This window comes from Chiloscyllium punctatum, chromosome 26 (genome assembly GCF_047496795.1).
Source record: "Chiloscyllium punctatum isolate Juve2018m chromosome 26, sChiPun1.3, whole genome shotgun sequence".
NCBI classification, from domain to species: domain Eukaryota; kingdom Metazoa; phylum Chordata; class Chondrichthyes; order Orectolobiformes; family Hemiscylliidae; genus Chiloscyllium; species Chiloscyllium punctatum.
In genome coordinates this window covers 64,497,785-64,515,423 of record NC_092764.1, presented here as the reverse complement: position 1 = coordinate 64,515,423, position 17,639 = coordinate 64,497,785, and the positions used below count along the sequence as shown (strand labels likewise).

The 17,639-nt window shown below is 49.6% G+C and overlaps 1 protein-coding gene across 1 annotated transcript; it reads right to left on the bottom strand.

Moving 5' to 3' along the window:
* Window positions 1–13,998: 13,998 nt before the first annotated feature.
* Window positions 13,999–16,279, bottom strand: LOC140496199 (eotaxin-like). The gene is made up of 3 exons (XM_072595699.1): window positions 15,926–16,279; window positions 15,049–15,157; window positions 13,999–14,946 (listed from the first exon to the last, which is right to left on the bottom strand). Exons 1-3 carry the CDS (start codon window positions 16,008–16,010, stop codon window positions 14,733–14,735), a joined length of 408 nt encoding a protein of 135 aa, XP_072451800.1. The 5' UTR covers window positions 16,011–16,279; the 3' UTR covers window positions 13,999–14,732.
* Between the last annotated feature and the right edge of the window lie 1,360 nt (window positions 16,280–17,639).

Sequence of the window (17,639 nt, the reverse complement as noted above, 5' to 3'; positions counted from 1 at the left end):
ACACACCGACCGTGCGGCACTCCCTCAGTACTGACTCACCGACAGTGCGGCACTCCCTCAGTACTGACTCACCGACAGTGCGGCACTCCTACACTACTGGCTCACCGTCAGTGTGGCACTCCCTCAGTACTGACTCACTTACAGTGCTGCACTCCCTCAGTACTGACTCACCGACAGAATGACACTCCCTCAATAATGATTCAACGAGAGTACCGCACTCTCTCAGTATTGACTCACCGACAGTGTAGCACTCCCATAGTACTGACTCACTGACTGTGCTGGACTCTCACATCAGTACTTACTCACCGACAGTGCCGAACTCCCTCAGTACTGACTGACCGGCAGTGATGCACTCCCTCAGCACTGACTCACCGACAGTGCCGCACTCCCTCAGTACTGACTTACCGACAGTGTGGCACTCCCTCAGTACTGACCCTCTGACAGTGCTGCACTCCCTCAGTACTGACTCTCCGACAGTGCCGCACAACCTCACTACTGCCTCACCGTCAGTGCTGCACTCCCCAGTACTGACTCACCGTCAGAGCGGCACTCCCTCAATAATGAGTCACCGACAGTGTGGCACTCCCTCAGTACTGACACACCGTCACTGCTGCACTCCCTCAGTATTGACTCACCGACAGCGCGGCACTCCCTCAGTACTGACTCACAAACAGTGCCACACTCTTGCAGTACTGACTCACCGACAATGCGGCACTCCCTCAGTACTGACTCACAGACAGTGCCGCACTCACTCAGTACTGACTCACCGTCAGTGTGGCACTCCCTCAGTACTGACTGACCAACAGTGCCACACTCCCTCAGTACTGACACACCGTCACTGCTGCACTCCCTCAGTATTGACTCACCGACAGCGCGGCACTCCCTCAGTACTGACTCACCGACAGTGCGGCACTCCTACACTGCTGACTCACCGACAGTGCCGCACTCCCTCAGCATTGACTCACCGACAGTGTGGCACTCCCTCAGTACTGACTCACTTACAGTGCTGCACTCCCTCAGTACTGACTCACCGACAGTATGGCACTCCCTCAATAATGACTCAACGAGAGTACCGCACTCCCTCAGTATTGACTCACCGAAAGTGTGGCACTCCCACAGTACTGACTCACTGACTGTGCTGGACTCCCACATCAGTACTTACTCACCGACAGTGCCGAACTCCCTCAATACTGACTGACCGACAGTGCGGCACGCCCTCAGCACTGGCTCACCGACAGTGCTGCACTCTCTCAGTACTGACTCACCGACAGTGCTGCACTCCCTCAGTACTGACTCACCGACAGTGCCGCATTCCCTCAGGACTGACTCACTGACAGTGCGGTACTCCCTCAGTACTGACTCAGACAGTGCTGCACTCCCTCAGTACTGACTCACCGACAGTGCCGCATTCCCTCAGGACTGACTCACTGACAGTGCGGTACTCCCTCAGTACTGATTCACCAACAGTTCGGCACTCCGCCAGTACTGACTCACCCACAGAGTCGTACTCCCTAAGTACTGACTCACTGACAGTGCTGCATTCCCTCAGGACTGACTCACCGACAAAGCCGTACTCCCTCAGTACTGACACACCGGCAGAGCTGCACTCTTTCAGTGCTGACTCACCAAAAGTGCTTCAGTCCCTCAGTACTGACACACAGATTGTCCTGCACTCCCTCAGTACTGACTCACAGGCAGTGCTGCACTCCCTCAGTACTAACTCACCGTCAGTGCTGCACTCCCACAGTACTGACTCACCCGCCGTGCGGCACTCCCTCAGTACTGACTCACCGACCGTGCTGCACTCCCACAGTACTGAATCACCCACCGTGCGGTACTCCCTCAGTACTGACTCAGCGACAGTGCTGCACTCCCTCAGTACTGAATCACCGACCGTGTGGCACTCCCACAGTACTGAAACACAGACTGTGCTGCACTCCCTCAGTACTGACTCACAGACAGTGCTGCACTCCCTCAGAACTAACTCACCGTCAGTGCTGCACTCCAACATTTCTGACTCACCCACCGTGCGGCACTCCCTCAGTACTGACTCACCGACAGTGCTGCACTCCCTCAGTACTGACTCACCGGCCGTGCGGCACTGCCTCAGTACTGACTCACCGACAGTGCTGCACTCCCTCAGTACTGACTCACAGACAGTGCTGCACTCCCTCAGTACTAACTCACCGTCAGTGCTGCACTCCCTCAGTACTGACACACCGACCGTGCGGCACTCCCTCAGTACTGACTCACCGACCGTGCGGCACTCCCTCAGTACTGACTCACCGTCAGTGCTGCACTTGCTCAGTACTGAGTCACCGACAGTGCGGCACTCCTGCACTACTGACTCACCAACAGTGCGGCAGTCCCCCAGTACTGACTCACCGTCAGTGTGGCACTCCCTCAGTACTGACTCAACGAGAGTGCCGCACTCCCTCAGTACTGACTCACCGACAGTATGGCACTCCCTCAATAATGACTCAACGAGAGTACCGCACACCCTCAGTATTGACTCACCGACAGCGTAGCACTCCCATAGTACTGACTCACTGACTGTGCTGGACTCCCACATCAGTACTTACTCACCGACAGTGCCGAACTCCCTCAATACTGACTGACCGGCATTCATGCACTCCCTCAGCACTGGCTCACCGACAGTGCTGCACTCCCTCAGTACTGACTCACCGACAGTGCCGCACTCCCTAAGTACTGACTCACTGACAGTGCCGCACTCCCTCAGTACTGACTCACCGACAGTGCTGCATTCCCTCAGGACTGACTCACTGTCAGTGCAGTACTCCCTCAGTACTGATTCACCAACAGTTCGGCACTCCGTTTGTAATTTTTATTAATGACTTGGAGGAGGGAGTCGAAGGGTGGGTCAGTAAATTTGCAGATGATACGAAGATAGGTGGAGTTGTGGACAGTGAGGAGGGCTGTTGTCGGCTGCAGAGGGACTTAGATATGATGCAGAGCTGGGCTGAGGAGTGGCAGATGGAGTTCAACCCTGCCAAGTGTGAGGTTGTCCATTTTGGAAGAACAAATAAGAATGCGGAATACAGGGTTAATGGTATGGTTCTTGGTCAGGTGGAGGAACAGAGGGATCTTGGGGTCTATGTACATAGATCTTTGAAGGTTGCCACTCAGGTGGATAGAGTTTGTAAGAAGGCCTATGGAGTATTATCGTTCATTAGCAGAGGGATTGAATTCAAGAGTCGTGAGGTGATGTTGCAGCTGTACAGGACTTTGGTTAGGCCACATTTGGAGTACTGTGTGCAGTTCTGGTCGCCTCACTTTAGGAAAGATGTGGAAGCTTTGGAGAGGGTGCAGAGAAGATTTACCAGGATGTTGCCTGGAATGGAGAGTAGGTCGTACGAGGATAGGTTGAGAGTTCTCGGCCTTTTCTCGTTGGAACGGCGAAGGATGAGGGGTGACTTGATCGAGGTTTATAAGATGATCAGAGGAATAGATAGAGTAGACAGTCAGAAACTTTTTCCCCGGGTACAACAGAGTGTTACAAGGGGACATAAATTTAAGGTGAAGGGTGGAAGGTATAGGGGAGATGTCAGGGGTGGGTTCTTTACCCAGAGAGTGGTGGGGGCATGGAATGCGCTGCCCGAGGGAGTGGTAGAGTCAGATTCATTGGCGACCTTTAAGCGGCATTTGGATAGGTACATGGATGGGTGCTTAATCTAGGATAGAAGTTCGGCACAACATCGTGGGCTGAAGGGCCTGTTCTGTGCTGTATTGTTCTATGTTCTATGTTCTACTGACTCACCCACAGAGTCGTACTCCCTCAGTACTGACTCACCGACAGTGCTGCATTCCCTCAGGACTGACTCACTGACAGTGCGGTACTCCCTCAGTACTGATTCATCAACAGTTCGGCACTCCGTCAGTACTGACTCACCCACAGAGTCGTACTCCCTCAGTACTGACTCACCGACAGTGCTGCATTCCCTCAGTACTGACTCACTGACAGTGCAGTACTCCCTCAGTACTGATTCACCAACAGTTCGGCACTCCGTCAGTACTGACTCACCCACAGAGTCGTACTCCCTGAGTACTGACTCACCGACAGTGCTGCATTCCCTCAGGACTGACTCACTGACAGTGTTGCACTCCCTCAGTACTATGTCACCGTCAGTGCTGCGCTCCCTCAGTATTGACTCACCGTCAGTGCTGCACTCCCACAGTACTGACTCACCCACCGTGCGGCACTCCCTCAGTATTGACTCACCAACAGTGCGGCAGTCCCCCAGTACTGACTCACCGTCAGTGTGGCACTCCCTCAGTACTGACTCAATGAGAGTGCCGCACTCCCTCAGTACTGACTCACCGACAGTATGGCACTCCCTCAATAATGACTCAACGAGAGTACCGCACTCCCTCAGTATTGACTCACCGACAGTGTAGCACTCCCATAGTACTGACTCACTGACTGTGCTGGACTCCCACATCAGTACTTACTCACCGACAGTGCCGAACTCCCTCAGTACTGACTCACCGACAGTGCGGCACGCCCTCAGCACTGGCTCACCGAGACAGTGCTGCACTCCCTCAGTACTGACTCACCGACCGTGCGGCACTCCCACAGTATTGACTCACCGACAGTGCGAACTCCCTCAGTATTGACTCACCGACAGTGCTGCACTCCCTCAGTACTGGCTCACCGACAGTGCTGTATTCCCTCAGGACTGACTCACTGTCAGTGCTGTACTCCCTCAGTACTGATTCACCAACAGTTCGGCACACCGTCAGTACTGACTCACCCACAGAGCCGTACTCCCTAAGTACTGACTCACCGACAGTGCTGCATTCCCTCAGGACTGACTCACTGACAGTGCAGTACTCCCTCAGTCCTGATTCACCAACAGTTCGGCACTCCGTCAGTACTGACTCACCCACAGAGTCGTACTCCCTCAGTACTGACTCACCGACAGTGCTGCATTCCCTCAGTACTGACCCTCCGACAGTGCCGCACTCCCTCAGTACTGACTCACCGACAGTGTGGCACTCCCTCAGGACTGACTCACCGTCAGTGCAGCACTCCCTCTGTACTGACCCTCCAACAGTGCCGCACTCCCTCAGTACTGACTCACCGACAGTTCAGCACTCCCTCAGTCCTTACCATCTGACAGTGCGCCACTCCCTCAGTACTGACTCAACGACAGTGCTGCACTTCCTCAGTATTGACCCTCCGACAGTGCGGCACTACCTCAGTACTGATTCACCTGCAGTGCGGCACTCCCTCACTACTGACTCACCAATATTTTAGAACTCCCTCAGTACTGGCCCTCTGTCAGTGCCGCACTCCCTCAGTACTGACTCACCAATGGTGCGGCACTCCCTCAGTACTGACCCTCCGACAGTAAGGCACTCCGTCGGTACTGACTACCGACATTGTAGCACTCCCTCAGTATTGACCCTCTGACAGTGCCGCACTCCCTCAGTACTGACTCACCAATGGTGCGGCAGTCCCTCAGTACTGACTCTCTGACAGTGCAGCACCCCCTCAGTACTGACCCTCCGACAGTGCCGCACTCCCTCAGTATTGATTCACTGACAGTATGGCACTCCCTCAGTACTGACTCACTGACAGTGCGGCACTCCCTCAGTACTGACTCACCTACAGTGTGGCATTCTCTCAGTACTGACTCACCGATAGTGCAGCACTCCCTCAGTACTGACTTACCGACAGTGCTGCACTCCCTAAGTACTGACTTACCGACAGTGCGGCACTCCCTCAGTACTGACTCACCGACTGTGCTGTATTCCCTCAGTACTGACTCACCATCACTGCTGCACTCCCTCAGTCTGACTCACCGACAGTGCAGCACTCCCTTAGTACTGACTCAAAGACAGTGCTGTACTCCCTCAGTACTGAATCACTGACAGTGGTGCACTCCCTCAGTACTGAGTCACTGACTGTGCGGCACTCCCTCAGTATTGACTGACCGGCAGTGTGGCACTCACTCAGTACTAACTCACTGACAGTGCCGCACTCCCTCAGTATGACTCACTCACTGTGCTGCACTCCCTCAGTACTGACTCACCGACACAGGTGCACTCCCTCAGTTCTGACTCACTGACTGTGCTGCACTCCCTCAGTTCTGACTCACCGACAGGGTGGCACTCCCTCAGTACTGACTCACCGACAGTGCTGCACTCCCTCCGTACTGACTCATCGAAGGTGCAGCACTCCCTCAGTACTGACTCACCGACAGTGCCGCACTCCCTAAATTCTGACTCACTGACAGTGCTGCATTCCCTCAGTACTGACTCACCGATAGTGCTGCACTCCCTCAGTACTGACTCACTGACAGAGCTGCATTCTCTCAGGACTGACTCACTGACAGTGCGGTACTCCCTCAGTACTGACTCAGTTACAGTGCTGCACCCCTTCAGTACTGACTCAACGACAGTATGGCACTCCCTCAGTAATGACTCAATGAGAGTCCCTTAGTATTGACTCACCAACAGTGTGGCACTCCCACAGTACTGACTCACTGACTGTGCTGGACTCCCTCATCAGTACTTACTCACGGTCAGTGCCGAACTTCCTCAGTACTGACTGACCGGCAATGATGCACTCCCTAAGCACTGGCTCACCGACAGTGCTGCACTCCCTCAGTACTGACTCACTGACAGTGCTGCACTCCCTCAGTACTGACTCACCGACAGTGCCGCACTGCCTAAGTACTGACTCACTGACAGTGCTGCATTCCCTCAGGACTGACTCACTGACAGTGGGGTACTCTCTCAGTACTAACTCACCGACAGTTGTGCACTCCCTTAGTACTGTCTCACCGGCAGTGCTGCACTCTTTCAATTCCAACTCACCGATAGTGCTTCAGTCCCTCAGTCCTGACACACTGACTGTGCTGCACTCCCTCAGTACTGACTCACAGACAGTGCTGCACTCCCTCAGTACTGACTTAATGGCCGTGCTGCACTCCCTCAGTACTAACTCGCCGTCAGAGCTGCACTCCCTCAGTACTAACTCGCCGTCAGAGCTGCACTCCCTCAGTACTGACTCACCGACCGTGCGGCACTCCCTCAGTACTGACTCACCAACAGTGCGGAACTCCCTCGGTACTGACTCAGCGACAGTGGTGCACTCCCTGAGTACTGACTCACCGACAGTGCCGCAATCCCTCAGTGCTGACTCACCGACAGTGCGGCACTCCCTCAGTACTTACTCACTGACAGTGCTGCACTCCTTCAGTACTGACTCACCAACAGTGCTGCACTCTCTCAGTACTGAGTCACCGATAGTGCCGCACTCCCTCAGTACTGACTCACCGACAGTGCGGCAGTCCCTCTGTTCTGAGACACCATTTTTGCGGCACTCCCTCAGTACTGACTCACCGACAGTGCCGCACTCCCTCAATACTGACTCAAAGACAGTGCTGCACTCCCTCAGTACTGAATCACTGACACTGGTGCACTCCCTCAGTACTGAGTCAACGACAGTGCGGCACTCCCTCACTACTGAACCTCTGACAGTGCTGCATTCCCTCAATACTGACTCACCTGCAGTGCGGCACTCCCTCACTACTGACTCACCGATATTTTAGAACTCCCTCAGTACTGACCCTCTGACAGTGCCGCACTCCCTCAGTACTGACTCACCAACGGTGCGGCACTCCCTCAGTACTGACCCTCCGACAGTACCGCACTCCCTCAGCACTGACTCTCCGACAGTGCGGCACTCCCTGAGTACTGACTCACCGGCAGTGTGCCACTTACTCAGTACCTACTCACCAACAGTGCTGCACTCCCTCAGTACTGACTCACCATCAGTGCTGCACTCCCTCAGTCTGACTCACTGACAGTGCAGCACTCCCTTAGTACTGACCCTCTGGTGGGTATAAGGTTGTGAGACACAGAATTTATAGCAAAAGTTTACAGTGCGATGTAACTGAAATTATGTATTGAAATATATAATATTTCAAATATAATTTCAGTTACAGCACACTGTAAACCTTTGCTATAAATACTGTGTCTTACAATCTTATTCTCCACAACCATCTGATGTAGGAGGAGTGCTCCGAAAGCTAGTGCTGCCAAATAATCCTGGTGGACTCTAACCTGGTGTTGTGTGATTTTTAACTTTATAAACAAAGGGTTCAGCTTATCAGAAATTGCAGCAGGACCTTGATCACCTGGGGAAGTGGGCCAAGAAATGGCAAATGGAGTGTAATGTAGATAAGTGTGAGGTCTTTCATTTTGATAAGTCAAATCAATTTAGGTATTTCATAGAAACATAGAAACATAGAAAAATACAGCGCAGTACAGGCCCTTTGGCCCTCGATGTTGCGCCGATCCAAGCCGACCTAACCTACACTAGCCCACTATTCTCCATATGCATATCCAATGCCCGTTTAAATGCCCATAAAGAGGGAGAGTCCACCACTGATACTGACAGAGCATTCCATGAACTCGCGACTCGCTGAGTAAAGAATCTACCCCTAACTTCTGTCCTCTACCTACCACCCCTTAATTTAAAGCTATGCCCCCTCGTAATAGCTGACTCCATACGTGGAAAAAGGTTCTCATGGTCAACCCTATCTAAACCCCTAATCATTTTGTACACCTCTATCAAGTCACCCCTAAACCTTCTTTTCTCCAATGAAAACAGCCCCAAGTGCCTCAGCCTTTCCTCATACGATCTTCCTGCCATACCAGGCAACATCCTGGTAAACCTCCTCTGCACCCGTTCCAGTGCCTCCACATCCTTCCTATAGTATGGCGACCAAAACTGCACACAATACTCCAGATGCGGCCGCACCAGAGTCTTACACAACTGCAACATGACCTCATGACTCCAGAACTCAATTCCTCTACCAATAAAAGCCAGTACGCCATATGCCTTCTTCACAGCACTATTTACCTGGGTGGCAACTTTCTGAGATCTGTGTACATGGACACCAAGATCCCTCTGCTCATCCACACTACCAAGTATCCGACCATTAGCCTAGTACCCCATCTTTTTATTACTCTTACCAAAGTGAATCACTTCACACTTACCGACATTGAACTCCATTTGCCACCTTTCTGCCCAGCTCTGCAGCTTATCTATATCCCGCTGTAACCTGCCACATCCTTCCTCACTGTCAACTCCACCGACTTTCATATCATCCGCAAACTTGCTCACCCAACCTTCTAGCCCCTCCTCCAGGTCATTTATAAAAATGACAAACAGCAATGATCCCAAAACAGATCCTTGCGGAACACCGCTAGTAACTGCACTCCAAGATGAACCTTTACCATCAACTACTACCCTCTGTCTTCTTCCAGCCAGCCAATTCCTAATCCAAACCTCCAACTCATCCTCAATGCCATACCTCCGTAGTTTTTGCAGTAGCCTACCATGGGGAACCTTATCAAATGCCTTACTAAAATCCATATACACCACATCTACTGCTTTACCCTCGTCCACCTCCTGAGTCACCTTCTCAAAGAATTCAATAAGGTTTGTGAGGCACGACCTGCCCTTCACAAAACCATGCTGACTATCCTTGATCACATTATTCCTATCCAGATGTTCATAAATCCTATCCCTTACAATTCTCTCTAAGACTTTGCCCACAGCAGAAGTGAGGCTCACCGGCCCATAGTTACTAGGGTTATCCCTACTCCCCTTCTTGAACATTTGCTATCCTCCAGTCTTCTGGCACTATTCCTGTAGACAACGAGGACATAAAAATTAAGGCCAATGACTCTGCAATCTCCTCCCTTGCTTCCCATAGAATCCGAGGATAAATGCCATCAGGCCCAGGGAACTTATCTATTTTCACCCTTTCCAGAATTTCCAACACCCCTTCCCTACATACCTCAAAGCCGTCCATTCTAATTAATTGTGACTCAATATTCACATCGGCAACAAGGTCCTGTCCCTGAGTGAATACTGATGAAAAGTATTCATTCAGTGTCTCCCCAATCTCTTCAGCCTCCACACGCAACTTCCCGCTACTATCCTTGACTGGACCTATTCCTACCCTAGTCATCCTTTTATTCCTGATATACCTATAGAAAGCCTTTGGGTTTTCCCTAATCCTACCAACCAAGGACTTTTCATGTCCCCTCCTTGCTGCTCTTAGCTCTCTCTTTAGATCCTTCCTGGCTGGCTACCTTATAACTCTCAATTGCCCCAATTGAACCTTCACGCCTCATCTTTACATAGGCCGCCCTCTTCCCTTTAACAAGGGATTCCAATTCCTTATTAAACCACGGCTCCCTCACACGACCCTTTCCTCCCTGCCTGACAGGTACATACTTATCAAGGACACCCAATAGTTGCTCCTTGAACAAACTCCACATATCGATTGCGCCCTTCCCTTGAAGCCTACTTTTCCAAGCCACGCATCCTAAGTTGTGCCTCACCGCATCACAATTTCCCTGCCCCCCGCTATAACTCTTGCCCTGCAGTGCACACTTATCCCTCTCCATCACTAGAGTAAAAGTCACCGAATTGTGGTCACTGTCCCCCAAAGTGCTCACCTACCTCCAATTCGAACACCTGGCCTGGTTCGTTACCCAGAACCAAATCCAGTATGGCCTCACCTCTTGTTGACCTATCTACATATTGTGTCAGGAAACCCTCCTGCACACATTGGACAAACACCGACCCATCTAACGATCTCGAGCTATAGCTTTCCCAGTCAATATCAGGAAAGTTAAAGCCCCCCATAACAACCACCCTATCACTTTCACTCTTCTCCTGAATCATCCTCGCAATTCTTTCCTCTACGTCTCTCGGACTATTAGGAGGCCTGTAGAAAACTCCTAACAGGGTAACCTCACCTTTCCTATTCCTAACCTCAGCCCAAACTACCTCAGATGGCGAGTCTTCATCCATCGTCCTTTCCACCACTGTAGTACTATCTTTGACAAGCAATGCCACACCTCCCCCTCTTTTACCCCCACCTCTGACCCTACTAAAACATTTAAACCCTGGAACCTGCAATAGCCAATCCTGTCCCTGTTCTACCCATGTCTCCGTAATAGCCACAACATCAAAATCCCAGGTACCAACCCACGCTGCAAGTTCACCTACCTTATTTCGTATACTTCTCGCATTGAAGTATACACACTTCAAGCCACTTTCCTGTTTTACAGGCACCCTCCTTCGAGATTGATGCCATGTTCCTAACCTCCCTACACTCCAGGTCCTGCACCCTAAAGCTACAGTTTAGGTTCCCATGCCCCTGCAGAGTTAGTTTGAAGCCCCCCAAGAGCACTAGCAAACCTCCCCCCAAGGATACTGGTGCCCCTCAGGTTCTGGTGTAGACCATCCTGTTTATAGAGGTCCCACCTTCCCCAGAAAGAACCCCAGTTATCCAAATACCGGAATCCCTCCCTCCTGTACCATCCCTGTAGCCACACATTTAACTGCTCTCTCTCCCTATTCCTCGACTCTCTATCACGTGGCACGGGTAACAAACCAGATACAACACTCTGTTTGTTCTAACTCTGAGCTTCCAACCTAGCTCTCCTGCACGCCTTTATAGGAAAAAACCTACCCAGGTAAGCTTGCACTACACCAGCTTCCGGGTCCACTCCGCACTTTTTTTTAAAAAAGACTTTCAAATTTAAACCGTTAAACAAACATCACCGAGCCTTCAAGCAGCCACTGCCAAACAGCCCTTACCTGTTCCGCTGAGAGAGTGAGTATGGTGAATGATAGGACCTTAAGGAGTGTACTGGAACAGAGGGCCCTTGGAATTCAGGGTTCCTTGAAAGTGGAGTCAAAGGTAGGCAGGGCAGGGAAGGAGGCTTTTGGCACATTGGCCTTCATCAGTCAGGGCACTGCGTATAGAAGTTGAGAAGTTATGTTGCAGTTATACAGGACATTGGTGAGGCTGCACTTAGAGTATTGTGTTCAATTTTTGATCACCTTGCTATAGGAAGCATGTTATTGAACTGGAATGAGTGCAGAAGAAATTTACAAGGTCTCAAATGTCTGTGTTGCAGGGAGAGGTTGGACAAACTAGGACTTTTTTCTTTAGAGTATTGGAGACTGAGAGGGGTCCTTACATAAGTTTATAAGATCATGAGAGGCATGGATAGGGTGAATGTACTCAGTCTTTTTCCCAGGGTTGGGGAATCGAGGATTAGAGAGTTTAGATTAGTTTAAGGTGAGAGGGGAAAGAATAAAAGGGAACCTGAAGGGGCAACTTTTTTTACACAGAATGTGTATGCATATGGAATGAGCTGCCCGCAGAAGTGGTTGAGGCGGGTACATTAACAACATTTAAAAGGCATTTGGACAAATACATGGATAGGAAAGATTTAGAAGGATGTGGGCTAAATGCAGGGCAATGAGTTTAGCGTGGATGAACATTTTGGTCGGCACGGACCAGTTTGGGCCAAAGGGCGGGTCTCTGTGCTGTAGGACTCTTTGATTCTATGACCCTATGATGTCCAGTCATGAATAGTGGTGAACTATTAAACAACTCACTGGAGGAGGAAGCTCCACAAATACCCCATCCTCAATAATGAAGAGCCCTGTACATCAGTGCAAAAGGTAAGGCTGAAGCATTTGCAACAATCTTCAGCCAGAAGTGCCGAGTGGGTGATCGATCGCAGCCTCCAACATCACAAATGTCAGTTTTCAGCCAGTTTGATTCACTCTGCATGACATCAAAAAACAATACTGAAGTGTTCACTCCCCTGGCTAAGTTGTTCCAATATTGTTACACTGACATCTTCCTGACAATGTGTGAAATTAGCCAGGCCTTTCCAGTCCACAGTGCTGGGGAATAGATAGAAATTTTGTTTAATTTGATATTTCAGTTTTTTTTTACAGTGGTTCTCTATCCTGATTCTCTCTTTTTCTTTATCTTGATGTCATAAACTTCTGATCTGTAATCGAGGAAATTCTCCAATTTGACTGACCGTTTCAGTAACTTACCATCACATTAACAAGATTTTTAAAAACACATTTGCTTTATTAATCCAGATTTCATTTAGGAATCAGACTGCTGCAAGTCATCCCAGGAGGTGTAACAATGACAATTTTTTATAATGACCTTCCCTGTGTTAGATAGTTGGGCAACCCTTTTGTAGTCACCACAATTAGTCTGTAAAGACATGGAGGAGAAGACAGGACGATCCTATTGATAACAGGAGACATTTGGGTCTGGCTGAGATGAAGAGGCCAGTTTGTTGTGGATTCAAATGTGTATATGGAAACATAGGAGCAGGAGTATGCCTTCAGCCCTTCAAGCCAGTTCGACCATTCAATCAGCTCAAGGCTGAGCTGTGGCCTAACTTCCTTTGGTGCTTGAGCCTTAATATCTTTGCTGATCAAAAATTGTATCCTTCTCAGATTTAACATTAACAACTGAACCAGCATCCCACTCCCATTTGTGGAAGAGAGTTCCAAAAACAGTTTTTGTTGGTAGAAGTGCCTTCTAACAGCTGTCATAAATGGCCTGGCCTGAATTCTCAGACTACGCATCCCAGTTCTAGAATCCCCAATAATTTATCGTTATCTACCTTGTCTTTTTCTGTTAAGATCTTAAAGACTTCTGAATTGTGGAGAAAATGGCCACATTTGTACAACCTTTCCTCATTAATGAATGGCTGAAGTTATCATTCTTGTAAGCCGAACCTGTGGTCCCTCCAAGACCACTGTATTCTTCCTAAGGTGTGTTTCCCAGATATGCTCAACTGGGGCATAAGCAGCGTATACCCACAGCGTGGGCAAAATGATCTGATTGCATGGACTAAATTTGACGGAAATATATTGAAATGTATGTAAATGAGCAAGCTCTATTCTGACCCTTCCCCCAATTCTCAGCCAATCAGCTCAGCTGTCTTAGTCTCTGAATGTAAAACAACCAATGGAAGGTGACAGTGAAAAATGGCAGGAAATTCAAAGCTGTTTCTCATGTGCATGAAACCTGAAAGGTGAAAAATGAAGCTGCTGAGTGACAGGAAAACCAGAGAGAAATTTTCTTCAGAAACAACCTTTATTTCATTGTCACAGTTTCAATGGATAAAGAGCAGGAGGTGGGAATTCAGTAAGGCAATGAGGGAGAGGAAAGAGAAAAATCACAATCATTCTGCGATTACTAATGGAATTAGAGTAGTTCTCAGGGAGTCTGACAGACAGTCCCCACTCCTAGAGATTGACCAAGCCCAACCAGCAAAGACTGACCTACCACCAACCTCAGAGATTGGCCCCATTCTCTGTATACGCACATTCCCACCTCCAGAGTCTGATCCAAATCCCAACCCCAGAGATTGACCTAACCCCCACCCCTGAAAAAACCCTCACTGTGCCCACCTAGCCCTTAGGTGGAAGGGAATGGTTGAACAAAGGAGAAAGTGAGGACTGCAGATGCTGGAGATCAGAGCTGAAAATGTGTTGCTGGAAAAGCGCAGCAGGTCAGGCAGCATCCAAGGAACAGGAGAATCGACGTTTCGGGCATGAGCTCTTCTTCAGGAATGGTTGAACAAACCCCACTGAGTATAGAGACCGACAGCTTCTGGGATGATCCTGGGATCAGCTGGACATTTGCTGGAATCTTGTCCAATGTCAGACTAATTGTTCCCTCAGTCTGTCTCATTGGTGTCCAGTCACATTTCCCCTGTTCCATTAAGAGTCTTCACACTCAGTCTGACGATTAGAGTATACATGGGGAACGTTAATTAGTTACTGCCCACAGTCTTTCATGTTAATGAGCACAGCAACAGGAATATTGCAAGTGATCGGGGAATCAGTTTGTGGATCCACCTTCTCCATTCTGCCTGTCCCCCAGTGTAACACCAGTCAGTCCAACACTCCATGTGTTTCCAGTGGATTGAAAGATTGTGCTTTCAGTGGGTTCTTCTCTTCCAATCCCCAGTTTCTTCTCCAGAAATGCCACTGCATCTTGAACCCATTTCTCACTCGCTCTCGTACAAATTCTCATCTTCCTCCTATTTGTGAAGCTGAAAGAGTGAGATGAGATTATGATTATCAGAGAATCACAGGCACCAGCTCCAACCCTTTCATTTCCTCAGACTGTGATAAAAACACCTTGAAACACTCACATGATGGAGGGGGTGGAGCAGCCAACTGTCCTGGTGAAGCTTACGAGTCGTTTATGAGGAATGCGAGTGGTCTTAAAGTTCTCACAGCAATCGACAGTCACAGAGCCAGCTGCAATGTGGAGGAGGAGGAATGGAGACAGTGAAACCATGAGCACATTCACAGCACATTCTCACACAGTCACCGTATCCTACACGTCTTCACCTAGAAACACTTTGAGTGACAGACCATTCAGCCCATCTGCTCCCTACTGCAGTTTCAAACCCTTGCACAGGCCTTGTTCACCCCATCCACATATCCTGCTATTCCTCTCTCGTTTATGTGTTTATCCAGCTGCTCTTTAAAACATCTCAATGTTATTCCCATCAACCACTCCTTCTGGACTTATATCATATTTTCTCGGCAGGTGAAGGACGTTCTCCTCAATTCCCAATGCGATTGATTCGGGACCGTTTAATTGGATCATTCCGAGTTCTGCTCGCTGTCACAAGTGGAAACATCTTCCCCATATCAAACCCCCTGGACACCTGCAAACCCTCTATCAAGTTTCTTGTCAGATTTCCATGTACTTGAGGAAAGTCTCCCAACCATTTCCACACAAGGAGGTAGAAATTGACAAGGATTGGACAGACAGAGCAGGAGAGATTAACCCATTGATTCATTCTAGCAAACAGCTGGTACCAGCTGGATGGGCTAAGTGGTCTCTCTCTCTCTCTCTCTCTCTCTCTCTCTGTTATGTTTCTATTTGGAATCATTGGCCCACATTGAATCATTGCATTGCATAAGTAACACAAATAGTCCATAGAAACCAGCAGGGGCTCTGGAACCTCATTCTCAGGTTCTGAGCAAAGATTGGGAAGAAGGAAGCCTCTCTCTTACCTGGAGCTGCAGCCACACCATCCTGGATCGAGCAGATTGCCAGTGCTCCTACCACAACGGCAGCTACCCACAGTGCTGTCCTCATCCTGGTCTGGTTCACCCTGGGAGTGTTCAGTGTTGAAGAGGGAGTGTGGCTGATGACAGAGCTGTCACCTCCTGCTTTATATCCTGGAGAAACTGCACCCAGTCAGCAATATGGACACCCCGTGAAACTTCCCCAGTGCCCCAGCAATGACAGCTCTCCCTGGAATTGGTCCTCCATGGCTGTTCTCCCTGAAATGGGAAGTTCATGTTGTTCTGTGAATGGGATTCTTGGAGACAGGAGCACGAGCAGCTGGATCCTCTGAGGTCAGTTTTTCTCAGCAAACTGTCATCTCGATTTCCTCAGCCCAGCCCCAACTTCCCTCTCCGGGTGAGAGAGAGAGAGACAATGAGAGCAATCGAGCTTCCTGATTGACTGAATCCCCCTCGGGGAAGCAGCTCAGAGCAGGAAGTGAGATTGACATCAAAATACCTCACTGCAGGAGGAAAAGGCAGGGACAGTTGCATTTACATAACACCTTTCCCAATTCAGGACCTCTCAAATCCTTCACAGGCAATGAGGACATTTTCAACAGAAGTCATTGACAATATTGTAGGAGAGACAGCAAGAAGTGTGTACACAGCAATACTCCACAAGCTAGACTGTACTCATCACCTGACACTCAATCATTGGCAAGCGCCTATATCAGTTGAGGCTTGGATTCTAAGAGCAGGGAGGTTATGTTGGAGCTGTGCAGGAGTTTGGTTTGGCTACACCTGGAACATTGTGTACAATTCTGGTCACTAAACTGTAGGTTTGCACTGGAGGGAGTGCAGAGGAGATTCACGATGAAGTTGCCCGGGGTGGAGTATTTCAGCATTGAAGAGAGGCTGGATAAGCTTTCTTTGGAGGAGTTGAGTGTGGATCTGATGGAGGTGTGCAAAATTATGAGTGGCATTGACAGGGTGAATAGAAAGCAATTTGTATCATCGATAGTCACAGGTGAGGTGCCGGACGACTGGAGGTTGGCTAACGTGGTGCCACTGTTTAAGAAGGGTGGTAAGGACAAGCCAGGGAACTATAGACTAGTGAGTCTGTCATCAGTGGTGGGCAAGTTTTTGCAGGGAATCTTGAGGGACAGGATGTACATGTATTTGGAAAGGCAAGGACTGATCAGGCATAGTCAACATGGCTTTGTGCGTGGGAAATCATGTCTCACAAACATCATTGAGTTTTTGAAAAAGGAACAAAGAGGATTGATGGGGGCAGAGCGGTAGATGTGATCCTCCTCTTGCTTATCTCTCCACCCTTCAGGCTCTCTGCCTGTATTCCTGATGAAGGGCTTTTGCCCGAAAATTCGATTTTACTGCTCCTCGGATGCTGCCTGAACTGCTGTGCTCTTCCAGCACCACTAATCCAAAATCTGGTTTCCAGCATCTGCAGTCATTGTTTTTACCTTTTTATCTATATGGACTTCACTAAGGCATTCGACAAGGTTCCCCATGGGAGACTGGTTAGCAAGGTTAGATCTTATGGAATACAGGGAGAACTAGCCATTTGGATACAGAACTGGCTCAAAGGTAGAAGACAGAGGGTGGGGGTGGAGGGATGTTTTTCAGACTGGAGGCCTGTGACCAGTGGAGTGCCACAAGGATCAGTGCTGGGCCCTCTACTTTTTGTCATTTACATAAA

Excerpts from the sequence above, each read along its gene's own strand:
- LOC140496199 (XM_072595699.1), bottom strand. The coding sequence starts at position 16,010 with ATGAGGACAGCACTGTGGGTAGCTGCCGTTGTGGTAGGAGCACTGGCA. Across the intron at positions 15,158-15,925 it reads TGGTGTGGCTGCAGCTCCAG|CTGGCTCTGTGACTGTCGAT; the intron begins GTAAGAGAGAGG and ends TCCACATTGCAG. Across the intron at positions 14,947-15,048 it reads TGCTCCACCCCCTCCATCAT|CTTCACAAATAGGAGGAAGA; the intron begins GTGAGTGTTTCA and ends TCACTCTTTCAG.